A 27,479-nucleotide genomic window follows, 5' to 3' on the forward strand; every position below is an offset into this window, starting at 1 on the left:
ACATCAGGCTTCCTGCTCAGTGGGGAGTCTGCTTCTCCCTCTCCCTCTGTCCCTCCCCCTCAACCTTGCTCCTGCTCTCTCTCAAATAAATGAAATCTTAAAAAAAAAAAAAAATCCTAGTTGAACCCCACAGTCTATATTCAGAAACAGATAAGGTCATAGTGAAAATGAGAAAATGATTAAACTGCTATTATACATTTAAAAATGTAGTTTTGGGGGCACCTGGGTGGCTCAGTCGTTGAGCTTCTGCCTTCGGCTCGGGTCATGATCCCGGGGTCCTGGGATCAAGCCCCACGTCGGGCTCCCTGCTCAGTGGGGAGCCTGCTTCTCCCTCTCCCGCTCCCCCCTGCTTGTGTTCCCTCTCTCGCTGTCTCTCAAATAAATAAATAAAATCTTTAAAAAAAAAAAAAAGTAGTTTTGTCTATAGAGTAGTCCCCACTTAGATGAGCAGTGTTTTAAACAATTAAATTGACTATCCTAATAAAAGTAATTAAGATACTGCTAAGAATATAATAAGCTCATTTTTAAAAATTCAGACATCACATTTTTACTGTAAATAAACAAAGGCAATGCCCAGGCTTCTGGTCTACTACTCCCTCAGAATCTCATGATTTCTATTGGTCTAGAAAAATAAGTATTCTCTAAGTTTATTGTATCTCATCTGTAATATATAAGCAACAATAACCAGGGAAATCAACAAACCAAAGGAAATCCCAAGTAAGACCCTGAATCATTGTTTATTGGCTAAAAACTGTTGCTAGTTTTTGGACAAGGCTAGAGGAAGCGCTCCTGTATTCTAGGCTAATGGTTCTAGAAAGTATGGTCGCTGGAGAAGGAGCATCACCAGGGGACTGTTAGAAATGCAAATTCTCAGGCAGCATCCCAGACTGACTGCATCAGAAACTCAGAAGGTAGACCCAACAATTCAGTCGAACAAACCCTCCGGTTGATTCTGATACAGGCTTGCATTTGAGAGCCAATGTGAAAGGCACGTCGTTACTTTCCTATGTCCTAACTGAGCAGTGATGTGCAAAATCCAAAACAAAGATACTTTGGCCAGAATGTCAAAAACAACTATAGGTAACTTAATCAAAATGGGATATATTAGAAGAGTTTCAGGTGCGGGGGGGTGAGGGGGTAGGTCACAGAATCCTTGCTAGGTTTCATGATAGAATATGGGAAGTGATCAAAACATCCGGATAGCCAAGGAGATCTTTCTCTTAATGAGAAACAGTATGGCCAGGACGCCACCCCTGCTCCCCTAGGACTTAACGCCATCTGTCCGTACATCTCAAGATTGTAAGCACCAGAAGGAGTTCCCAATTGGCTGAGTCTAGACCAGGCCCCATGCCCTGGCTGCCAGGGGACAAGAGGGGAAGATAAAGCCACTTTGACTTTTGTAGTGGGAACTGGGCCACTGCCTCCTGCCCAAACTACACACAGTAGGGCTTTCTCCCTAATAGGAAGAGAACTGAACAACTCCCACATGGCTAATGTCTGCCCCAGGAATGTGATGGGGGAGGGAGTGCAGCAGACTAACATTTGCTGTGATTGGAATAAACCGATAACCAGGAATTTAGAGTTCAGTATTTGATTCCCCAAGCACGTGCTGATTCTCATGCGAAGACAGAGGAATCCTGACAAGAGGAAAGGCTGAAGGAATTCACTGGAAAATTTATGAATCACACACTCTTGCACTAATTATAAAAAAAAAAAGACTTGTAGTAAGTGCCCATCTGTGACAAATATTAACCAGGGCTTGTGCTGGCAAGGAGGTGACCCAATTTCCCAGTCCTGCAGATGCGCTGAACCAGTCACCAAATCATTGCTCTCTGCATTCTGCACAGTGTTTGAATCACTCATCTTTCTGCGGAGATCCAGCAAGGCTCTAATCTTACCCTGATTGTGCAAAAATAGAAACAAGTGCAGATGAATGTGATAAAGATTCTCCTAGTACCAAGAAAGGGGCGGGAGCTGCGTACCTCATTATTTAAAGGCATTCATATAAACAAATTGAGTTAATTTGGGGTTCTGTTGTGTGTGAGGGAAGGATGCTTATATAATTATTAGCTTCCACTCCTGCTAAGTGAACATGATAAAGATTTTCAGGGATAGCTATTTCCAATCCAAGTTCATCCTTTCTTCGGTGCCTGTCCATAGCACTGTGCATGTGCTGCAAGTAGACCCTTTGTCCATCTGTCCATCTCTCTAGACTGCATCAATCCTCTGTCTGCCCAGGATCCCCCTAGAAGGATAGGGGAGGATGGGGCTTAGGCCACAGAATAGATGCCCATTTTTTCTTTCCAGGAATACGGTTTTGTCATTTGTATGCACCAATTTATAATATAAGTTCACTTTTCCTCTTTATTGTACAGTAGAAGATAAGCAAACAGTTATTAGGAAACTTCAATGTGCCAGGCAACGTGCTAATGTGCAAGGAATTTTTTTTTTTTTTTTTTTGCTATTATAAACCTTTTTTGTTGTGAAATATAACACATGTAAGGAAAGGTGAAACTCCTATGGAGTCACCAGGAGGTAAAGAAATAGAACATCTCCAGACCCCAAAAGACCCCTACATTCATCCTCCCAATCACAATCTTTCCCAGCCTCCTCCCGGGGTAACCACTCTCCTCTTATTGTAATCATTTCTTTGCTTTTATTCATAGTTTTATTAATGAAGTGTGAATCCTTAAGTATACGGTTCTCTTTTGCCTGTTTTTGAACTTTAAGTGGAACTATATAGTATGTACTATTTTGCATCTGAGTTTTTTCTAACTCAACATTATGTTTCTGAGATTTATCCACATTATTGTGTTGTGGCTATAGTTCATTTATTTTTATTGTTTGCGTAGTATTCTTTATATGACTATACTTCAATTTATCCATTCATAGACATTTGAATGTTCCACTTTGGGGCTAATATAAACATTATGTTAAACTGCATTTTGACTAATATGAGCATTATATTAAACTGCATTTTCTGATTACTAATAGGGTATTACTTTGGCTATTTGGAATCCCTTTAGCGAAGTGCATATGCAATGTTTTGGGTTTCTTTCTCCATTTTTCTATGGGATTTTCTGTCTTTCTTACTGATTTATAGGCATTCATTACGTAGTTTGGATATGAGCTCTCAGGTTTTTTTCCCAATTTTTTTATTGTGGCAAAATATGCATAATATAAAATTTACCGTCTTAACCACCGTTAAGTGTAAAGTCAGTGGTATTAAATACATTCATAATGTTATGCTTCACCACCATCATCCATCTCCAGAACTCATTTCATCATGTAAAACAAACTCTGTACCCATTCAACAACTCCCCATTGTCTCCTTCCCCCAGCCCCTGGCAATCACCGTTCTGCTTTCTGTCTCTGCGAATTTGACTATTCCAGAGACCTCATATAAGTGGAATCAAACAATATTTGTCTTTTTGTAACTGGCCTGTTTCGCTTAACATAATATCCTTAAGATTAATCCACATTGCAGCAGGTATCAGAATTTTCTCCCCTTTTAAGGCTGAATGATATTCCATTGTATGGAGAGACCATACTTTGCTAATCCATTCCTCTGTTGATGGACATCTGGGTTGCTTCCATGTTTTAGCTATTGTAAATAATGCTGTTGTGAACACAGGTATACAAATCTCTCTTCAAGACCCTGCTTTCGATTCTTTTGGGTAGATACCCAAAAGTGGAATTGCTGGATCATATGGTAATTCTATTTTTATTTTTTGAGGAATCACCACTGGTTTCCATAATGGCCATACCATTTTACATTCCTACCAACAGTGTAAAAGGGTTCCAATTTCTCCACATCCTCACCATCACTTGTGTTTTCTGGTTTTTGATAATAGCCATCCTAGTGTCCGTGAAGCGGTATCTCATTGTGGCTTTGATAATGCATTTCCCTGATGACTGACGTTTATCATCTTTTCATGTGCGTGTTGGCCATCTGTAGGTCTCTGGAAAAATGTCTATTCAAGTCCTTTGTCCATTATTGAATCAGGCTGTTTGGCAAAGAATTTTAAAAGGTTGATGAGGTATGGTCCCTGCATTTTTGTGGCTCATGTCTGGTAGTGGAAACCATCACATAAGCAAATAACATATAAATAAGGCAGAAGAGCCACACTGAAGTCTTCCCTTTCTTATGGACATCAATACGCTATTGGTGTCCATAGGCAAGGGGAAGGGTTTGGCTGCTTCACCTGGATGCATGTAGAAAAAAAAAAAAAAGAACTTGCACGTGCCTTAAGCAGCAAGTTTCTAAAGAGTTTCAAAAATGAGCTGTGATCCATTCAGAAACATCACCAATTTAAATTTGATACTCAGGATGTATGGTTGGTAACTTTATTTCTCATAAGGCAGCCCCAAAACCTTTGCTTTTTAAAAGATTTGAGCAGCTTTCTCAACAAGCCATATCTATTTCTGCTGTGAGTTTTTATCTTAGGTTGTCACTTAGAGGTATAATCAATGTAGACATTGCAGTTTGCTCAGCAAGCAAAGTCTGTGATGTCTTAACTAAGCACAGGACAGGACTGCCATGCCTCTCTCTAATAAGTGAGAGTCTTTGAAATCAAATGGGAATACAATTTTCTTCTAAGGAAAGTACTAGCTACAAAGGAGAAAAACTGTACTTTCTACAGTTGCATTTGTGGATTATGGTTGGATTCTCTACTCATTGATGAAAATTAAAAATCTTGAATATTGTTATCCCAAATAAACTATATTGCATCTGAATGGAATATTTTGATAATAAAGGGCTGGTCTTAGGAGAATGCCTTCCTTCGAAAAAAGGTAGAGCTAAGAATCATTAGAGATGTTTCATGGAACCCATCAGCTAATGCATCCTTCGCCTAAAGGAGTTTCCATACTCTGAATGCAATCCTTTGCAGAATAATTCCTATTTAAGCAGGAGGGGAAAGGGGGTGGGGGACTGGTATCAACAATGAATGACTTAGGCAAGCTATGAACTTGCCAGTGCCTGAAATACAGTATTGGGTAGCACTAGGGTCTTTTTTGACAAAGAGCTATTTCTCTTCTTATTGGGAAGAATTGGACTGCAGGTTCAAAAGAAAGAGTTGCCAACTTGACCCTCAGTCACTCAGCTTAGAACATTCCTGGGGTTTTGAGAGAAGAGTACCTATAGTTAGGAAGCTAGATTTATGGCCGCAGGCAAAGAGAAAGCAAGCCCGTGTCTACAGCATACCTGGTTATTATGGTAGGTATACTCCTTGGAAATCCTTAGAGAAGTCCTATAAAAATCACTTTGAAGCCTCCCACATCTGCACCTGTGTCTTCACCTTCCCAACAGTGATGGTGGAGGGTCCCCCCCATCAAAAAAATCACTTTCAAGCCTCCTTTGGATCCCGATATCTTGATGACCCAGACGTTACCTTCCCTCCCTTTCCTTAAGACTAGAGACATGTCACAAACTCTTTAACAATCACCAGAGTTTCCTTTCCTTAAAATACACACAGAACTAAGAACCCAAGGCACATAAGAACCAGGGTAAACCCAGAACAATTAATTCCCTAGCAATCCTCCCATTAGGGATACAACTGGGAGTGGATTTGGCATCAGCAGAGTGAGCTTAAATACTCTATTTGCTGGCTATGTGATCATGGGTGATTCCCTTACATCTCTGAGCTTCAATTTCTTCTTCTATAAAATAGATATAATACCAACATCATGCCACTTTTATAAGAATTACTGGTATGGAAGATGTTATCTGTGAAAACCCTTTGTAAAAGTGTCATTTAAATAATTCTTAATCTAGGGGTGCTTGTATCTAAACCTGCAGCCTTCCAGAGAAGACTTTCCTTTATAAATTTACTCAACTGAATGTGTAGGTAGGAACCAGAACTTTATAAGTAATACAAGTTCCCATAAGTTTTAATAATTGTTAAGTGTTATGATTCTCCCACTCCCCCCTCTGACCCTGAAAAAAAAAAAAACACTTTAAAAGCTTTCTAAACAATCACATTTCTCAAAAACAAGCAAATCAGAGATATGGAATCTTTTCCCATTTATGATTCACCCAAACCGAGTGAAAGGGTGTTTACTTTAGAGAAGAGAAACTCACACACTGAAAAACACCTTTTTATTACCTGTAACTCCCAAGTCATTCACCAGACTTTCATTGTGTGGAGTTATGCTTCAGGAATTTAGGACTCAAATTCACATTCGTGCAATACACCATGAGATTACAAAATTCTAATGTCTTTGAGGTTTTCTATTTTTAATTATTATTAAAACACTACCAATGACAGAATTGGGACTCTCCCTCTCTTCTAGCCAGAGGTTATCAACTTGGTGAATAGTCTCCCAGAATGTTTTTTCTATACATATATTACCAGATATATAATATTCTCACAAATAATAATATATATACACTGGCATTTCTTCATTTAAGACATTATCTGGCTCCCCATTATGGAAGATAAGGAATTCCCTCCTCCTGACTCCATTTTGGTACTTGCTTTGTATTTTTGCTTCTTCTATTTGTACTTTAAAATTTTTTTGAGCTAGTGTTTGCTCTTCCATCAGCACATAACTCATGATGCCCTCCACATTAGATGAAGATATCAATACCTTACCTTCTCTTATAGTTGTCCTCTATACTCCCACCTCCATATTTATCAGCTGAACCCTGACAATGTCAAGGATGACAACATTCACATTCTCTTCTGCAAGCAGAGTTGACTTCCCTGTTTTGTCTGCTGGTTCCATGAGTTGATTGTTGCAGGATCAAAATTAAAATCACACCACATTTTGGTTTGCTTCCTGTTTGGTCATGAGTTTCTTACATAATTTTTTACCTGTTATTTCTAGTTGCCTCACTTTCTTCTTATTGATGGAAGAGATTTATGTTTTCTTCATCAAGTCATTAACATAATCTGGCTTCTTAGTCATTCTGTTACTTTGGTCTATTTCATTTCTCTCATTGAAAACATTCTATCTGGAGCTGCCTTTCTGTTCTAATAAGGAGCAAACAGCTTTCCAGCTTCACTGTACAACTGTTATCCTGGGATTGCATTTCAATGGACTTCTGAGTTGATTCCACTATTTCTTGTATATTATGTTTTTCTTTTTGGTGATGATGGGGGGTGTGGGTAAGATTGTTTCCACCCTTTTTTGATGGTGTACATTCTCAAGTAGCTTACTTAGAATGTATTTGAAAGGTAACCCTCCTGAGTTTATATCTGAAAATACCATTGTACTTTATATGACTATAGAATTCTCAGTTGTAATTTTCCCTCTTTCCCAAACTTTCAAGGCTTTGGGGTGCCAGGGTGGCTCAATCAGTTAAGCATTTGCCTTTGGCTCAGGTCATGATCCCAGGGTTCTGGGATCGAGCCCCACATTGGGGTCCCTGCTTAGCAGGGATCCTGCTTCTCCCAGCTCTTGCTCTCTCAAATAAATAAAATCGTAAAAAAAAAAAAAAACTTTCCGGGTTTTGTCCCATTATAGTCTACCATTCAGTGCCCCCAGAGAGAAATCTGATGTTAATCTCATTCTTTTGTACATAACATTGTTTCTCTCTGGAAATTTTTTGGATCTTCTATTTATTCTTGGTCATCTGAAATTTTACAACATTGAATGTAGATATTCATCTTTTTCTATTTATTCAGCTTTGCATTCCAAATGAGTCTTCAACTTAGAGATTCCTTCAACCTAGAGATTCCTTCAATTCTGATAAATTTTCTTTTATGATTTCTTTGATAATATCTTTCCCTGTGTTTTCTCAATTTTTTGCTTTTTTTTTTTTTTTTTGGAACTCCAGTTATTCAGATGGGGGGCCTCCCAAATTGATCCTCTCTCATTTTTCTCCCAACTTTTTCATCTCTGTTCCTTTCTATAGTCTGAAATCTTTTCTTCTGTTTATCTTCAAACCCTTCCCTTGAATTTTGTCCTGATATTTATTTAATCTCTGAGATGGTTCCTGTTTCATAGCATCTTCTTTTTTAATGCCTGCAGTCCCTATCTTCTCAAATCTGTTGAAAATATAGAGAGTAATTTCCCTAGCTTCTCTGAGTTATGTCTGTTTCTCCTGGGGACAGTTGTTTCATTCACCTTGGCCTTTCTCTTTTATCAGGTTGGTTTTCTTCTTGTGCCTGATCATGCATACTTAAGAATGGGAGCCTAGGTTATTTTTTCTGGACAAATGGTTCAGATTTCTTATATATACACATCTATGTGTTCCCATTAGGATTCTCCCATGAATAGATTAGCTAACTGGGTGCCCTACAGAGTGATAAAAGATTTAACTAGGTGGGTGAGAAAAAATGCATTCTGATTCTTGACCTTTTGTACATGACTTCTTTTTACTCTCTGGAAATTTGTAAGATCTTTTCTTTTCCCAGAGTTTTGAAATTTTACAATGATGTGCTTTGGCAAAGGTTAATTTTAATCCATTTTTCTGGGCTACTCACTGGAACCTTTAAATTCGGAAATGTCTACTTCTGCGTTGGAAAATACTCGAATTATTTCTCTGATAATTTTCTATCCTTTTTTTTTTTTTTTTTTCATTCTCTACTTCTGGAATGCCTCTATTCAGATTTTGGATCTCCTAGACTTCCAGATTTATATAACCTCATCTTTTCTATATTTTTATCTTTGTCATCTTGCTCTACTGTATGGGAGATTTCCTCAACTTCATCATCCAACCCTGTTGAATTGTTCATTTCTACTATCATTTTTAATTTCCAAAAGTCCTTTTTGATCTTGGACTTTTAAAAATAGCATCTTATTTTTGCTTCATGGAAGCAATATCTTATCTCTTGAGTATGCTAGTATTGTTTTTTGTTTAATTCTCTTTCCTTTGCTTGGCTTTTCTTTCAAATCCCCTACTAGCACTATTTGTTTTTGTCTCTATTATGTCAGAAGTCTTCCTCAAATGTCTGGTGGCTCTTAATCTATTTATTTAAGTGAGGTACTAAAAAGCTGATCAGAAGTGGGCACCTTGGGGTAATCTAGATGGGTTGTTTCCTTGTGGAACTCACAATGTCAGTGTCTTCAGGTCTTTCCTCTTGGGAAGGTCATATTTCCCACAGAAAGATCTTCTAGGCTCCTGTGTAGAAGATATACACCTGTCTGGTAGCATTCCATTTACCCAGTACGGTGTGAGGTAAGTGGGGGCTCACCATTCCCAAGCAATTTACTTAATCCCCCCTCAGCATGAATCTGCTTTTAACCTTGCCCAGTGTATTCTAGTACAGAGACTTTTTTACCCAATTGAGGAAACAAACTTCCAGTTTACTATCAGGGGAGGGAAGGGTCAGATAATCAGCTTTGTGGAGTAAAAGGATATAATGGCTTTAAAAAATTTTTTTTTAATTATTGGAAATTCCTATGTTCACAGGAAAAAAAATCCAGAAAGGTGTAATACCCGCTCCCCATGGTCCCATCACCAGATCCACCAGCCATTATCACAGTGCAGGTTCTACCCTATGTATCTCTCCCTCTTCCACTTCCCTTATCCCATATTACTTTGAAACAAATTTCAAACATCATTCCATCTGAAATCATCCAGTACATACTGCTGAAAGGACTTTTTAATGAACATAACCTTAACATGATTATTCAACCTTAAAAAATTAACTTCTTTAATATCAAACCTCCATACAATGTTCAAACTTCTAGTTGTCTCATAAATGTCATGTGTTTTATTTATTTTACATTTGTTTGTTACAATCAGGATAGAACTAATAATCCACACATTCTGGCTGGTTAAGTCTCTAAGTTTCCCTCATGTGCAATTTTTTTCACAGAATTTATTCAATGAGGAAACAGAATAGTCTTGCAGAGTTTCTTAGGGTTTGGATTTTGCTGATTGCATCTCTGAGGTGTAGTTTAACATTTTCTCTGTCTTCTGTATTTCCTGTAGGTTGGTAGTTGGATCTAGAGGTTTAATTGCTTCTATTGGTCTATCTTCAAGTTCATTAATTCTTTCCTGTCTGCTCCATTCTGCTGTTGAGCCCATCTAGTATTAATTTCCATTATTATATTTTTTAGTTTTAAAATTTCCATTTGGTTCTTCAACTCTTCTTTTTCTTTGCTGACCCTAGGCTCTCATCTGAATGATGTCTTTTAAAATGTGAACACATGGTAGAGTGGCAGAGCGGGGTAGTCAGCCTCCAAGGTGGCTCCCAATGATCCCTGTTTCCTAGTCTTCATATTCTTGTGTAGCCCCTCCCACATTCTATCAGGGTTAGTCTGTGTAACTAATAGCATATGGTGGATATGATAGTATATTAACTTCTGAGATTAGATTATAAAGGACTGTGGCTTCTGTCTTTAGCACTCTTTCTTTCCCATGTACACACTCTTAGATCATTTGCTCTGAGAGAAGCTAGCCCTCCTATAGTCAGGAGATTCAGGTAGTCTATGGAGAGACCCATGTGATGGAGAACTGAAGTTTCCAGCCAACAGCCATAGACAAACTGAAACCTACCACCTACCATGTAAGTGAATTTTGAGGCACATCTTCCCCCAGTTAAGCCTTCAGATGAAAATGCAGTTCTAGCAGAAGCTTGAATGTAATCTCATAAGACTTTGAACCAGACCCACCAGCCAAGCGGTCTCCAGATCCTTGACCCACAAAAAATGTGTGCATTAATAGGGTTTTTTTTTAAGCTGTTAAGTTTTAGGGAAATTTGTTATATAGCAGGTAATACATCAGGGTTTGTACCTGAGTCTCTGCTCTACCACTTACTAAAAGATGCAGGACATATTGAGTAACCTTCTACACTCCACTTTCTTTCATTGGAGACTGATGACCATTTTTGCCACACTTAACTTTTCAAGGTTATGAGTTGCACATAATATATGAAAACATTATACAACTAGTAATTTACCAAACACAACCTCCCTATTTTGCAGGTAAAAACTGAAAGCCCAAAGAAATGAGAATTGACAGATGAAGCATTAAGGAACAGAGAAATTATAGGACTTGTCCAGGCTTCAACTATTTAGAAAAAGAGCCGGGACCAGAACCCACAACCCACAACTCCACGTCTGGTTATTTTTGCTACTATGCCTAAAATATCATGTGCTATTATCATTAAACATGGTCACTCCATGTTTCAGGAAAACAGAGAGCAGGTAAATTATGGATTGTAGGGTAGACGGGAGAATTGCATTTCTTCCATGGTACATGACAAACTTGGGGTAAATGCAAGAGAGTCAGTTGTTCCAATTCAGCCTTTACATCATAAAGCTGACCTAGGGACAGTTACTCCTTCCTTCTTTCTGTTGCTCTGTCAGTCATCCCAACACACTGCATCCAAGCACATGGGCACCCAGCCAGAAGGTGACCAACACCACCTCTTTGCACCTAAGCCATGGGGGGGAAAGGTGGCATTTTAAAATGTGGAAAAAGATAAAAGAAAAAAAAGGTATATGTGGACTCAAACTGGAAGGGAAAACACAAACATAAAAACAGTTGTGTTGATGGGAACACCTGGCTGGCTCAGTCTGTAGGACATGTGACTCTTGATCTCAGGGTCATGAGTTCAAACTCCACATTGGGCATTGAGATTACTTAAAAATAATCAATCCAGAATAGTTGTGTTGAAGTGGTAGGATCATTTTTTTTCCATTCTTAGTTTTGTTTTTAATTTTAAAAAACATTTATATAGAATATATAATAATTATATATACTATATAGCAATATATACAATTTGTTATATATGTTACTTGTGTTTTTAAAGTTCAAACTTGATACAATGTCTATCTTGACAAAATGGGATTTAATAGATCTTTTGGATTTAAATAACTAGTTACAGTTTACTTTTTCCACCCCATGTGTGTCAGTTAAGATTCTTCAGTTGCAAGCAACAGAAACTAATTATGGCTACTTAAAAAAGAGAATCTGTTGTAAGAATATGGGAGAGCAGGGGCACCTGGGTGGCTCAGTCAGTTGAGTGACCAGCTTTGGATTTTCATTCGTGTTGTGATCTCAGGGTCATGGGATTGAGCCCTACATCAGGCTCTGCTGAGTGCAGAGTCTGCTTGTCCCTCTGCCTCTGCTCCTCCTGCTGCACTCATGCTCGTGCTCTCTAATAAGTAAGTGGATAAATAAAATATTTTAAAAAATGAGTATGGGGGAGCAGACAGGACCAAAGGGAAGCCTTGGAGAAGCAAAGGCAGGTAACCTTCTCAGGTCTACTCCACTGAGTGTAAGGTCCTGTTGCTGGAGTAAATGAACACTTGCCAATTATTTGTTTCTTCTGCACTCAGTCCCTGGGTCTAAGATGCAAAGTCCTTGTTGAGTGGGATTCTGCTTGGTCAGGGATGTACCAAGCTAGGATGTCCTGAGCTGATGAATGAAAGAGGGAGTTGAAAAGGATTTCCATGTGGAGAGCAAAACACTGAGGATCCCATCCCACCAACACAGCTCTCAGCAGCGAGCATGGTCACTCCAGAAGTTGATGAGGATACTTATTGTAATATCTAGTGTCCACTAAATCGCAGATTTGTTCTCACCACTCAATGAGATGTTTGTGAGAACGTGAATGGTCTTCCAGCAGTATTTTAGATGGACTCCCACACAGTTTTCCTCCTCACTTGTCAAGGACCAGCGAAGACCTGCTTTGGGCATGACCTTTTGGTGTGATGCTTTAGAGCCCAGTAGAACTTGATCCACCTCTACACTCAAATTAATACAAATCAAGTCCAGTCCTCCTTAAAGTGTATCCCACATCCATCACAACGCTGCCTAGTATCGTGTTCCTAGGTCCTTCCCATCCTACTCTCACTCTCCTTTTAACTATCGTCCACACAGCTTTCCCTGAAGAATGTTCTCTATTAACAGGCATTCCATGACAATGAAAAGGGAAGGGGAAAGAACTGTAAGAATTGCTGGTTAAACCAAGTCTACAAGTCAAAATTTGTCTAGATAGCTATAGACCATTCTACTCTGTTCTCGGGGTCTTCAAGATACTTAAAGGTAACCACTAAACCATACATTCTTAGGAGATGACTTCCACAGGACTTCAAGACATAAGCAGCTTAACGGCATTTTTGATAGATGGAGGTGAAGGTGTCGAAAATTTTATTAACATTTAGTTTAAAAAGCTTTACACCTGTGCCATGCCAAGACATAGAAGGTTCTTAAAGAAGTTACCCATTAGGGTTTGCTCCTTGGTTTAGGAGTCGTGGGGCCTTGGTATTGCTTTGTTAAGCGGTTTAAGAATTCATGATCTTGGTCCAGGGCTGGTAATACTGTGCCACTTTCTTCTCCCTTCAGGGAAGAAGAGACACTATTTTACCTGGAGGCTCTCAGCACATTATTGCCGCACAGCTGACTCCTTAACATCTTCTGTGGATTAGCAATTTGCTCTAAAATCAGCCTCAAGTCTCCCCCAGAGAAGAGGAGCACGGAAATATTTCTCAGGCTGGATCTTAAATGCAGTTTGTGTGTGTGGTAAAACATACATACCATAAAATTTGCCATTTTTAACCATTTGCTCAGAGGCATTATGTTCACATTTCTGTGCAACCACTACCATCCATCTGTAGAACTTTGTCATTTCAAACTGAAGCTCTGTACCTACTAAACATTAGCTCCCTATTTCCTTCTCTCCCCCAGCTCCTGGCACTCACCATTCTACTGCATGTCTGAATTTGACTCTTCTAGGTCCCTGATGTAAGTGAAAGCACACAGTATTTGTGTTCTTATGTCTAGCTTATTTTTAAGTGCAGTTTTGATGCACAGAACAGTGCCCTTACGGTGAGTAAGGACACAGCATATGTAGCTGTTACTTCCAAATCAGAAGTCTTTAGCCTGGAGCCCTTGGATGAGTCCTAGAGCTCTGAACCTCCTTTAAGAGATGGGTTTCCTAAATTACAAGGTGTTCGTAGGATCCTTAACCCAGAAGATGCTGATTGCTGTTCTGGGTCCTCTCTGCTTTGAGAGCATCCTCTTGGTCCCAAACCAGTATTGGCTACCCTCAGGTAGCAAGACACCACCAACCTGGTCATATTTATTGTACGGCTCTGCATTTTGCTGATTCAAGTTTGATGCCTAACGGGGTGTCACTCACTCTATAAACCCCTAGCCTCCTGGCCACTTAAGAACTTTGAGCTCACCTTCTTCCTATGAAAAATACCTAATGCAAATGCCACACAAAACCACAATGAGATACCACTTCACACCCATTAGCATGGCTGTGATCAAAAAAACAGACAAGTATTGGCAAGGATGTTGAAAAATGGGAACCCTCATGCATTGCTGGTGAGAATGTAAAATGGCGCATTCACTATGGATAACAGTATAGTGGTTCCTCAAAAATTAAAAATAGAACTACTGTATGACCCAACAATTCCACTTCTGTATATACACTCAGAAGAACCGAAAGCAGGAATTTGAACAGATATTTGTACTTCCATTTTCATAGCAACATTATTCACAAGAGTCAAAAGAACAGTCCAAGTGAATATCTATGATTAATGGATAAACAAAACATCTATCCACACAGTGGAATATTACTCAACCTAAAATATAAAGGAAATTCTGGCACCTGCTGCAACATGGATGAACCTTGTGGGCATTATGCTGAGTAAAATGAACCAGTCATAAAAGAAAAAATACTGTAGGATTCTACTTATATGAGGTACTTAGAGTAGTCAAATTCACAGAGATGAAAAGCTAAATGGTGGTTGCCAGGGTTGGGGGCGGTGTAGGGAAGAAGGATGGGGAGTTAATGTTTAATGGGGACAGAGCTTCATTTTGCAAAGATGGGAAAGTTCTAGAGAGGATGCTGGTGATGGCTACATAGCAATGTGAAGGTACTTGAGGACCCTGAGCTATACACTCAAAAGTGGTTAAAACGGTAAACTTTTATGTTACACATTATAATAAAAAATGGTTTAAAGAAGTGTCTAATGCTGTCTGATCACTATTCCCTGCTCCCACAGAGAAGTTAAAAGCCCTGTGTACAGTTTATCCCAAACCCCATCTTCTGGGAAGAGACAAAATGTGTTAAGTACCAAAATGTTGGGGCGCCTGGGTGGCTCAGTCATTAAGCATCTGCCTTCAGCTCAGGTCATGATCCCAGGGTCCTGGGATCGAGCCCTGCATCGAAGCCTGCTTCTCCCTCTCCCGCTCCCCCTGCTTGTGTTCCCTCTCTCGCTGTGTCTCTCTGTCAAATAAATAAATAAAATCTTTAAAAAAAAAAAAAAAGTACCAAAATGTTTTTCAAAAGCTGGGCCTGCCTTAGTTGTTTGTGTTTCTTGGTAAAAAAAAAAAAAAGAAAAGAAAAGAAAAAAGAAAATAATAATCACTTCAGCATCATATCCTGTCCATCCATCCATCCATCTGTCCATCCCCATCAAAAGAAGTCGGGGGGGGGGGGGGACAAAAAAAACAAAAAAATTCTAAACCAGAGGTAGCAGGACAAGCTTTTATGGGACTAGAATGGTCTCCAGGAGCCAGGAAGCTGCCACTCAAAGGCGGCCCAGTCAGCATGGATGGGGGAGAAACTCAGAGCTAAGTCATAGAGAGAAGCCCAGCTCACAGGAGAAGCATGGGCACCTGCCCAATGATCACCTGCTAAGGTAGCACACCAGGAGGTGTGGGCACTCCTTTCCACTCTGAAGTCACTTACCTCAGAAAAATGGTTCTCGATAATGTTCAAAGCAGTCAGGGCAACCTGAGGGTTCTCATGAAGTTGCAAAGCCTCAATTTTATCAATGCCACCCATTTCCTCTATCAGAAGACACAGGTTTTCCTTCTCTGAAAGCTTCTCTGCTGCCTGTGGGCATAAAGGGAAAGCAAGACTCTGGGCAAAAGCCCTTCGGAGGTAGAGCTTCACCACCGTGGAGTCAGACCAAAGGCTCCTGTTCCAGAATGGCAGCCACAGTTCTTCCCTCATTAAGACTGCAGGATCAGGGACACCTGGGTGGCTCAGTCAGTTAAAGGTCCAACTCTGGATTTTAGCTCAGGTCATGATCTCAGGGTTGTGAGATCGAGCCCGTGTTGGGCTCCATGCTGGGCATGGAGCCTGCTTGAGATTCTTTCTCTCCCTCTCCCCACCCCCTCTTCTCGCTCTCCTCTTAAAAAAAAAAAAAAAAAAAAAAAGATTTCAGGATCTTCCTCCCCTTTTAGATATTTATAGTACATATATTTAGGTTTATATCAATTGCACAAAATACAATTTTTGCCAAGTATGCTGCCCTCCATAAATACATTGCTATTACTGTTTAATAGTTACCTCCCTTATAATTAATGGAAATTGTTTAAAATACAGTTTGAAAGAATGTTCAAGTAATGCTATTTAAATGCAGGTGTTCTGGCCCTGCCCTCACTGGAAAAGCCTTAAGAGGTAAGACTAAGGGGACCCTTAGTAACACCACGGCAAATAACCAGGTCCCTGGAAACAAGTAACATGAGTGGATTTAATCCAATGCGGATCGTTGGATTTATCATCTAGGGCTATTCCTTCACTCAAACCTTTGTACATATACCGTGGCAAGGCCTACAAAACTAGAGATCAAGATAGGATTTAGAAAAGGCCTTTTTGTAACTCACGTTCTTAGGGCAGACAGGTAAATAATTTAAGAAAGCAGAATATAGATGATCGGTGGTTTAAGTTATAGAAGATGTGCATAAAAGACTTGGAAACTAGCACATGTTCTTGATGAACAATGCTGTGCCAGGGTCAACCATAGGATAATCATGGCATTCCCAAAACAAGGAGGGGCAAGGACAAAGATGTGAAGGAATACATGTTGCATATTAGGAGAAGAGGGAGTAATTCAGCTAAACAGTCTATCTGGGGGAAGTGAAGAGAAATAAAGAAAAGGCTTTGGTGTCAACTCCTGAAGGGCTCTGCTCTCTATTTCGTGAGCAGTAATAAGAAAACCTCCTGTGGTTCAAATTAAGCATGATTTAGGCCACACTGTCTACCTGATCAGAGTGTGCACTGTGTGTCTAAACCCTGACACACTCTAGTCCTATCCGCAAGTCCAAAATGAGTTTTTTGGCTTTGAGCAAAGAAACCGAGGCGGGACCAATGTGCTAGGTTAGCCTCAGAAAGAACACTGGGGAGTGTGGGATGACCAAGGGCAGTCAGAGCTCTGGAGAAGGATTCTGGATGTCGACACCACAGCAAATGGCTCCAAAGTCACTTCAAAGAACTTCAGCTACACTCTGCTGCCCATTTGAGGCTCTCTCCTGCCTCGTCCTCCTAACCTGCTATTCCAGTGCTTCTCTCTGGTCTATCAGATGTGGTTTTCCCAGACTCCCCCCAAGGAAAAAAAAATCCCAAATGTTTAGTTCAAATGAAACAGATGAAGTTAAATTTCTAATGCCCACAAGTGTACTTTCACAGAAGTGTTATGTCATTTTATGCAACCTTGTCTACGGGTGGCCAAGTCTGTATTCTTCATCTGTGTGATTTGCTCAATCTTAGTGTCTAATTGGGTGCTCTTTCAGATCTGTTCCTGACTCAGGTCAGTTCTTTCCAAGACCGTTACATGAAAAGGATGCTTAAAGTGAGCTTTTAAAAGGAGTCCCCTGGTGTTACTTTGAAATTTTTCAAACAGCTTAGTTGCATATAAAAGGACCTGAACCAAATGAATATAGCCAGCCTTCAAGATGGCCTCAGATGATCCCTACCTCCTGGTATTCAACACCCTTGTATAGTTTCCTCCCATTTTGAGTGGGGTTGATCTGTGTAACCAATTGAATGTTGTTGAAATGACTTCCAAGGGTAGATTATAAAAGCCATCGGGGCTCCCATCTTGCTTTCCTAGATCACTTGTTCCAGAGGAAGCCAGTCGCCATGATGTGAAGACACACATATGGTCCTATGAAGAGGTCCATGTAGTGAGAATAACTTTCCAGGCATGTGAGTGAGCCTTCTTGGAAGCTGATCCTCCAACCTCCATCAAGCCTTCAGATGAGACCAGCCCCAGTTGACACCTCAAACCTCCCAAGAAACCCTGAGCCAGAACCATCCAGCTGAGCTGCCCCCAGATTCCTAACCCCAGAAACTAGGTGACATAATAAATGTTTGTTCTAGACCACTAGGCAGTAACCAATTATGCAGCAATACAGAACTGACACAAATGGTTTATGAACACTGGCTTTCTTCCAGAAATAAGGCTTTCTAGATCTCTAATTCAAGTCTCTGGAGTCAGTTTCAAGATCTATTCCTGCTGCTGCTCTTTCGAGTGTATCCTATGTTTTAGCCTTCTAGAAGAGCCAGCCATGTGGTTCATGGACTCTTTCCCCTGCTTTGAACCTTTGATTGGTTTCTCCATCTCACTCAGAGTTAGCTGAAGTTCTCCCACACCTCATGTGATCTGGATGCTCTGAGCCTGACTACCACCTTCTATCCATTTGCTCCCGCTCATCCTGAGTGCTCTTCCCCAGATATCCACAAGACTCATTCACTTCACTCCTCTCAGGGCTTTGCATAAATGTTCTTCCTGAGACAAGTTTCTCCTGATGACTACAAACAAGGGATCACCATGCTCTCCCCACTCTGAGCCATCAGTGACGGTCCTTTTAGCAGATAAACTCTCAGCTGTTGTGTCTGTTTCCCTCTCCATTAATACGTAAGTTCAATCAGAGCAAGGACGTTGTTCTGTTGTATCCTGAGCATCTGAAACAATGCTGGGCACACAGTCACTCGTTTGAAAAATGAAGAGGGACCTTCTTTGAAAGTCCTCTTGTTTTTGTTACCCATAGGATACCAGGAGGAGGGGTGAAGGAGTGGAAAGAGAATCCACATGTGAGTTTTAAGAACCAAATTAAATGCCTCAAATTTGGAGACTGCTATTTAAAAACCAACCTGCTTAGAACAGCTCACCTGGAGGATAAAAGAGATAACATCAAGGATGATGATAACAATTTTGGTGTCTTGGATGGTAAGCAGATTCACCAGTGGCTCCAGGACGCCAGAGTGGACAAGCTGGATCAACTGGTCTATGGTGCCTCCAGTTGTGAAGTTAGCCACGGTCCAAACGGCCTCTTTCTGGACTTTAAATTCTCCCTGCAGAAAGAGAACATTTACATTCTTTATAGATCCTGAGGAACTTAAATACAGTGATGCTTAGTTCAATTTCTTTTTTTTTTTTTTTAAGATTTTATTTATTTATTAATTTGACAGAGAGAGACACAGTGAGAGAAGGAACACAATCAGGGGGAGGGGAAGAGGGAGAAGTAGGTTTCCCACTGAGTAGGGAGCCCGATGTGGGACTCGATCCCAGGACCCTGGGATCATGACCTGAGCCGAAGGCAGATGCTTAACGACTGAGCCACCCAGGTGCCCCTTAGTTCAATTCCTAGGTAGGCTAGGGACAGCCAGGATGGTCTGTGCAATTTACATGGAACACCTTGGCATCCTGCCTCTAGTTCTTGAGCAGAAGACAGCATCTTTGAGAAGCCCAGACGTAGGCAGACAGACTTCTGTGGGGCCTTAGAGGGAGGTTTTAAGTTTGAAGTAGACTCATTTCCTTAAGTCAGGTTATGGGAAAAATAGGCATTATGCTTGGAATTTTAGGTTATAGTGATCTAGGTCAACATTTCTGGTCTTTCTGTCACAGGAAAACTATGGGCAAGAAGCTCCCCAGCTACAAAGCTGAGCACACAGAAGTGATCTCAGGGACTGAGCCAGCCCGGAGGTGATGGAGGAAGGCCACTGAAACCTCACTCAATGTATCCCTTGCATTTATAAGAAACACTTCGCCCAGAGATATGGGAGTCATTTATTGTAGATCCTTCTATCCCCGGGCAGAAGGAATTATTCCCATTTTATGGCTGGGGAAGAACTGTGACCTCAACTTAAAAAAAAAACAAAAACATACCGAGAACCAAAACAACATATGGGTCCAAGCCAGTTGTAGTTCAAAAGGCAGCTTGAAATAAGATTACTCCTTGACTCGAGACTGGACGTTCTGCTTAGAATATGTACAGACTCATGGACGCACACAGGATAGGAAGTGTCTGATGGATTGGGTTGAACCTTGATTTGGGTGGCACACCTGGGAACCCACCATCTAACCTGAGGGCAGGCACCCCACCAGCAGCTTCTTTTTCCCATCCTACTCCATTTGCCTCCCCGCCCCCAGGAAGACTGCCCCACTCCTGGCTTGTGTCACATGTAAATGATTTAAACAGAGCTCATCCATTCAAAGGTGACAAAAAGAAACGCCGACAGATAGTAGTTGTCCCAGGCAAGGGAAGTGGGAATCAGGAGGAAGAAGGAAGCTTTATTGTATTTCCACTTTTACATCTGGATTTTCAGTGTATATTACCACTCTAATTGATGTGATTTTTACACTGAAAAGGCCACTTTCTTCAGTGTATAATATCACCATAACCTGATAGGTTTTTCCTCCTAAAACAAAACAAACCCCTCCCCCTTTTAGCACGTAGAGTGGATGGTACATTCTTTTAACACTAAAGATAAGCCAGTATTTACCAGCTCAATATTTTTGCTGAATATTGGAGCTGTGGGGGATCACCTTTTCACTGAACAATGCCTGTTAAGTCTCCCAAATCTTTAACGGTTTGTCCCAAACGGGATGCCTCTTCCTGTTTCCAGGGCGAGTGAGGAAACCACGGTTTCACAGCTCTGTTGTGATCTCAATTTGCTTCTTAGCCTGTCTCTGAATTACTGAAGGAGTTCAACACAGGGCCAATCGGAAAATAGCCTCTTGTCACGGACACGGAGCGCACCACTTACGTTTTTCAGCAGAGCCACCAAAGGAGGCAGCATGCCGCAAGCTATCAGCCGCTGGATGTGCTGGCGAGGCCCTGCAGCCACGTTGCTCAAGGCCCAAGCTGCTTCCTTCTGGATGGAGGACCTGGGGTGCATCAGGAGCTGGGGCAACACGTGCAGCATGCCCGCGTCGATGGCCACCTGGGTCTGGTGATCCGTTCCCGTGACGATGTTCCCCACGGTGCGGAGGGAGGGGGTCTGGAAGAGCAAGGCTATACATGTAACCAAGCATTGCAAACTTACCGTAACAGAAGGGAACCATCACCAAGCTCTGCACATTCCCCCATGTTCGTCACGCTATGTTGATGGCGCTCAGGAAACCCGTGAATAACGACTAAATCCATGATCCCTATTAATTCAGCACATCCATGGCCATTTGCATAGTTTAAAGGTACTTGCTAGCCTCTCAATAGTTCCGGCTCACGTAAGATAGAGGTCCAGGGATGCCTTTATTAAGAAATAATGCTGTCCTTTTTGTATCCTTACACTGGGAATATCCCTAAGTTGATTATAGGGTTTATAATGTAATAACTTCTACTGAATTTGTATTTAGCAAGTTTCTGTTGTATATTTAATTGGAGCTAATGAGAGCCCAACGGCATTTTTTGTTGTTGTTGTATTCACAAACTCCCTCTCTACTCTGAAGGTCCCCAGGATGGATCTGCAATTGGGCTCAAGACAACCATCCTCTGAGGGCTGACTGTGCATTTATTTTGGTTTCTCTGCACCGCAGTGACCACCCCCACACAGACCATCGACAGTTCGAGAGTTTTCCTAGCCTTTTATGCTGGGTTTATTTGCTACTCAAGCGAGAGGTGAAACAGTGCTGTAGGCCCATCACAGCCTTGGCAGGACGACTCCAAATGGGCCCTAGACCCCTCAGGACAAGCAGCTTCTTATATTCTTCTTGTACCCTCCCTCTCCCCAATACTATCCCCAAACTAACCTTCACGTCTGAGGAATACTATGCTAATCTAGGCATAGATGATCACTAAGGTTGCATAAATATACAACATTAGCCACAGAAATCAAAAGGGCCGCCCACGTTTCAAGGCATATCTTCAAGAAGCGTATTATGTAAGGGACACGTTTCATATCATAGCAAAGTATTTGATGTTTTGTTTTGTTTTGTTTTCATTTTACCTATGCTGAAGTGGTCTAATAACAAACTGGGGAGAGGATAAGAGGGATTTTTTTTATCCTTGAGTAAGAAATTCAAATGTTACAACAAGCTTTATGTTTATACACAAATGTGCGCGCGCGCACACACACACTGTATTAGCCAACTTGTTAACATCCACATGCACAGACCCCTAGAAGGAAAGGCCACAAAAGAATAGTTTACTGAGTGGAGGGATTATTTTAATTTGGTGCTTGTCTAGTTTTTCTAGTTATCAGATTAAGACAAGTGAGTTATTTAACATACACTAGGACTTCAGATCAAAATAGATTCAAGTCTTTAGCTAGAGAGTAGCAGAGACCAGGGAAATGTAGATGACAAGCTTTGTTCTAGATAAAGTATGAGACCCAACTGTGGAAGACCGGGACTGGGAGAGGTCTTGTTCAAGGAAGTATGACTCACACATTCTCGTCTGAAGGCCCAGACAGAGACAGACAGGACCAGGGACGTTTACCAAGACATTGAGCTCCGAGCTGCTCATGAGCTGGACCAGCCTGGGCAGGACCCCTGTGTTGACCACTTGGCCGATGCGCTCATTGGAGCCATCAGTGAGGTAGGACAGGGCCCAGCAGGTGTCCGAGAGAACCTCGCTGTCTTGGTGCTGCAGGAGGTGGGATAGGACGGGCAACATCTGCTTCACGGCTTTCACAGAAGGGTAAGGGTTCTTGTTTCGGCACAAGTTGGACAAGGTCCACGTGATGTTCCGCAGAAACGTGATCTGTAACGAGACTGCTTCCAGCAACGGGTGCAAAGGAGGAAAAATGCCAATGGCCTGTGTCTTTGCCATCCCTGATCAATATTATTAACAAGCATGAAGCAAAGCGTTTGAGCTTCATGCAGAATCTGTTCTCGATAGTGATGCATACTAGGCAGACCAAATGTTAGGTGGAGGTTTCCTTGTATTCTTCAAAAATCCACCCCCGCCCCTTGACTCAGCTGATGACCAATTCATTTTTCACTGACAAAACAAATGTCAAGCAGGAGTTACTTGGTCTGCCCACCAGCCAGTCACCCTACCAACATGTGGTAACCACATTCCTGATCTTTGTTGCAGGGTCAGTCCTCCTACCCCGCATCTTGACTCCATTTTTGCCTTTGAAGATTCTATCCCCACGATCACCTCTCCCCCCGATCCCTCCCACACTCTGGGACCCTCCACCTCTCTAGCCATCATCCTGCTTCTATTTTTCCAGAGTCCACCCTCAAGGATGCATCTCTATTCACTGTCTACCTTGCAGCTTCGCATTTGTTCTTCCACTCCTTCTAGTCTGATTTCTGCCCCTACTTCTTTGCATTGAGTGATGAAATCGGCTTCTTCCAAGCCACCAAATCCAACAGCTGCCTTTTCAGTCCTAAAGTTACTGCCCCTCTTGGCAGTCTTTAGTAACCCCCTTGGAAAAGCTCTTCTTGGCGCCTATGACACCAAACCTGCATTTCTCTTGCCCAAACGGGCTGTTTCTTCTCAGTCTTTTGGGCAGACTCTGCCTGAGTTCTGATTGTCAGAGCCCTCGAGACTTGGTCCCAGGCTCTATTCTAGGTCAGGGGTTGGCAGACTTTTTCTGCAGAAGGCCAGAGAATAAACACGTCCAGCTTTATGGGCCATAGGGTCTCTGTTGCAACTAGTCCTCTCTGCCCTTGTAACATTACAAAAGCCACAGACAGCATGGGTATAAAGAAATGGTGATGGCTGTGCTCCAGTAAAACTTTATTTACAAAAGCAAGCAGCTGGCCCCTGCTCTAGTTGATCCTGCCTAGCTGGATGACGAATGCACGCACAATCAATCATCTGGACTGCATTATCCATCCACCTGACGTTGCTGCAATGGTGCCTCTTACTTGCTTCAACTTAACATGTATAACCAGCGCTCAGATTCCTTCTTCCCTCCATCTTCCCCATTTCTCTAGGAGGACAGTCATCTAAACAACCTAACCGGAAACCAAGGGCATTCTTGCTTCTTCCACTCCCCCGTGTCCAGCATAGCAGCATCCCAGCTCGCTCCGCTCTCACTTTACAAGCAGCCAGAAGGGTCTTCCCAAAAGATCAGATCACTTCACCTCCTGCTTGCCTCTGCCAGCAGGTGGATGTCTAAGTCCTTCATCCTACTTGTCATCTCGCTCTGCTCTCTCCTCGCAAACTCCTCAATCATGCCCGCCTCTTACTGGTCCCACCATGTCAGGTCTTCTCCCACCTTGAGGGCTGGGTATTCCCTGGGCTTTTTGAAGCTACCTTCCCTTCATTTTTGTTTGGGGCAAATATAGAACCAACATTTTCCCAAGGGGGTTCCCTGTTGTTGCCACATCAATCAACTTTGACTCTAAGCTTCGAACCTAGACCTGGTACCTAGGAACAGAACTGGTGACCCATTAACTGTCTGTGCCCCACCTACTTTTGCAGGATTGTAAGCTTAGAAAAACTTTAATGGACCTCTTCCAATGCCCCCTGAAGAAAAACTAGCACTGTTGCCCTTGGGGCCAAATGAGGATCCATCTCTGCCCAATGTGATATTCAGTCCTAGGCCTTGCTTATAATTGCTGTCCTAAGGGGCAAGGCAGCAACTGTATGACCTAGCATTAACTTGAACGTACTCCCCCAATTTCAGAAACTTGTTACCTAGCTAGTTCTTCTACTTTAAAAATACTTACTGGTACGGTTGATGAAACGAGGGCCACCAGATGTGGAATGGCATTGCTCGAGATAACGAGGTCTCTGAATTCTGGGCCATCACCTACAAATAGTTAAGAATGTGACATTCGGGGGACACCTGGGTGGCTCAGTCAGTTAAGTGTCTGCCTTCGGCTCAGGTCATGATCCCAGAGTCCTGGGATGGAGCCCCGCATCGGGCTCCCAGATCAGCAGGGAGTCTGCTTCTCCCTCTGCCCTTCACCCCACTCATGTTCTCTCGCTCGCTCTCTTTCTCTCAAATAAATAAAGTCTTCAAAATTAAAAAAAAAAAAAAAAAGAATGTGAGATTCGAACAGGGAGCAAAGAGAATCCTGGACTAAGTGACTAATTTTTTAAAACCCTGTGCAAGGGGTGAGAAGCCAAAACACATTCCTGGGCTGGACAAGTACATAGTATAGCCATGAACTAGATCCTGGGTCTCCATGATGTCAGTTGGGTAGATAGGTCAAACATGAAAGGCAGACACCACATAGCAGAGACCATTATAAGCAATCTGTGGACACCTAAAGGAGCAGAGGCCATTATAAGCAATCTGTGGACACCTAAAGGAGCAGAGACCATTATAAGCAATCTGTGGACACCTAAAGGAGCTAGCCGATGGGCCCGGAAAGTGCCCTCAAGACTCGAGATGCTGGTGGCACTTCACAACACAGTTCTCGGGAAGATGAATTTGGCTATTGCAGGCCAAATGGTCTTTCCAGGAGACTCTGGCATGGGGTGGAAACTTCCAAATGCAACTCAGAATCTAGCCTGGGAGATGAGTCAATGCTAGCCACCTGCTATCTGCTTCTCAGGCGAAAATACCGATTTGAGACCTTAGCAGTCTACGTTTATAATTCTTCAACCATGAAGGCAAGGCGTAGGTTACTTTACACCACCCAATTTTGCCTGTTCCTTACTGAACCAAGCAAAATGAGAGACAAAGTCTATATAATAGGCGCTTCCTTTACTGGAAGCATTTAACAAGCAGACTTATTTTATATTCTGTGTTTGCTAATCCCAGTATCTGAAGTCCTTGGAGGCCTAATCATACTGTTTGTTTCTGCTGACTCAGTCATGGTGGGTTGTTGATTCTCTGAACTTGAAACTGCTAATATTTGGCTGATCTTACTTTGTCAAAATCCTGAGGGGCCCAATTGAGTTCATATCCCCCCAAGAGCATCGTATTTATATTCAGCCAGGAATCCTGGAGCTTCCAACCCTGCAGCATTAACTCCTCATTTTATGCTTTCCTGGACCATGCAGGGAATACAGCATCAAGCCCCGAATTCACAAGGCCATTTTGGGACTGCGTTTACAGGGGAGACCTTTACCCCACACTGAGCACACACTTTTCTGGTATGTTCCCTTGGCGACTTTCACTGGAGGTAGAATTCTTTCAGGCTCCTGGGTGATGCAAGGGTCTGTCCTAAATACTGCACGAGTCAAAGACTTGTCTTTTGTTCCCAAAGCCATTAAGACCTGAGGCTGCAGGACCCTGGTATTGACAGATGTCACCAGGCAGCCTGTAGCTTCGGGACACACTGCATCATCTGGCCGCCACTTTAATTATTGGCCTCTGAAATTGACTCTGGATTTTGGAAAAGCCTGGCGTACTCTTCCCAGTGTTTCTAGATATTTATACTGAGAATATCGAATCTTTATCTACCCAAAGAACTCGCATAGCATGCCAGACACCTGACCCACTGGTTTCAGCGCCCCCGCCACCTCCACCCCAGGGGAGAGTCTCACCTGCTATATTACCAAGAGCCCACACTGCCTGTTCACACACAGTCATGTGGGGGGAAGACAGGAGCTCAACCAAAGGTGGGATGGCCCCACCTTCCACAACGGCTTGAGTCTGCTCTGAAGTCCCGGAAGCAATGTTGGTCAGAGCCCAAGCTGCCTCGAACTGCAAGCAGGGGTGAGGTGACAACTTCAGGAACTCCACCAGCCTGGGAATGAGCCCTGCTTCAACAATCAGTTTTAGAGGAGGGTTCCTTTCCTGGGACAGCATTTTCCTTTGCAATGAAAGAGGGAAAAAAATTATAAACACACACACACATACACAAGTCATGTGAAGCTGATATTAAGAACCTTCTTTATAAATGTTCTTGGCATTCCTAGCTATCAGATGAGACTAACATGTGGGCCAGAGCTACTTAATATCCTAAAATCCAGTCTATAGCACTTTGCAGTGACAAAGCAACATTTTTCCCTTTAGGTATTATCTATGAGTTGAGATTCCTATAGAGGCCAATTTAAATTAAGCAATTCATCTCTGACAACACTTGCATATCTTAAGTTGTTCTCAAGGATGATGTAGAGGAACGATTTAGTCTCGCTTTTGAATGGACTTGCCTCTTCTTATATTGTGTGGGCATTTTGCCATTGCTACAAAACCAAATAGGCCACTGGAGCTCATTTCTAGCTAGGAACCTATAAACCGCAGAAGTCTGTTTGGCGGTACCTGGCTTCCTGGGTGGCCTGGAAACATAGGTCTGGATCTGAGGCATTCACGCCATTGATTATTTCTTGCAGGGTGAGGCTGACCTGCAAAGAGAGACACATTTAAGTCAGAGTCTCTGCCCACAGAAACCATGAAGGTCATCTAGTCCAGCCATCTATCTGATTAGAACAGGCTGGCTTGGACAATATGTCCTAATCTGCACATTGGTCTACCTTAGGGGAGAGAAGAATACTTGGTGGTCTTATAGGTCTCATGAATCTGTGGGACACTCCCCATGCTCTGGGGAAGGGGTAATTCCTATCATCACTTGGATCCCCACCACCTTTTCAACCCCTGCAATAAGAACATGTTAGTGATGACCAGCAAAAATGGCAGAGAATCCAAAAATTCTCTCCTCCATAAAAACAAGAAAACCAACACAAGTAGATCAACCTT

General features: G+C 42.0%; 1 protein-coding gene across 7 annotated transcripts in view; it reads right to left on the bottom strand.

Moving 5' to 3' along the window:
* Positions 1 to 387: 387 nt before the first annotated feature.
* Positions 388 to 27,479, bottom strand: part of KPNA7 (karyopherin subunit alpha 7) — an 88,030-nt gene continuing 60,938 nt past the window's right edge. For 5 of the 7 annotated variants that reach the window (XM_034988390.1, XM_034988394.1, XM_034988393.1 and 2 more), the window contains 8 exons: positions 27,045 to 27,127; positions 26,327 to 26,595; positions 24,556 to 24,638; positions 22,367 to 22,630; positions 20,697 to 20,930; positions 18,819 to 19,001; positions 15,609 to 15,755; positions 13,021 to 13,243 (listed from right to left, as the gene is read on the bottom strand). In XM_034988390.1, the coding sequence (XP_034844281.1) occupies positions 13,130 to 13,243; positions 15,609 to 15,755; positions 18,819 to 19,001; positions 20,697 to 20,930; positions 22,367 to 22,630; positions 24,556 to 24,638; positions 26,327 to 26,595; positions 27,045 to 27,127 (1,377 nt within the window). In that variant the 3' untranslated portion in view covers positions 13,021 to 13,129. Of the gene's footprint in view, positions 2,246 to 8,165; positions 11,336 to 13,020; positions 13,244 to 15,608; positions 15,756 to 18,818; positions 19,002 to 20,696; positions 20,931 to 22,366; positions 22,631 to 24,555; positions 24,639 to 26,326; positions 26,596 to 27,044; positions 27,128 to 27,479 lie in introns of those variants that run through there. The other 2 variants (XM_034988395.1, XM_034988391.1) reach the window with 2 other exon arrangements.

Source organism: Mirounga leonina, unplaced genomic scaffold, assembly GCF_011800145.1.
Source record: "Mirounga leonina isolate KUSES-001 unplaced genomic scaffold, KU_Mleo_1.0 Mir_454, whole genome shotgun sequence".
Lineage (NCBI taxonomy): Eukaryota > Metazoa > Chordata > Mammalia > Carnivora > Phocidae > Mirounga > Mirounga leonina.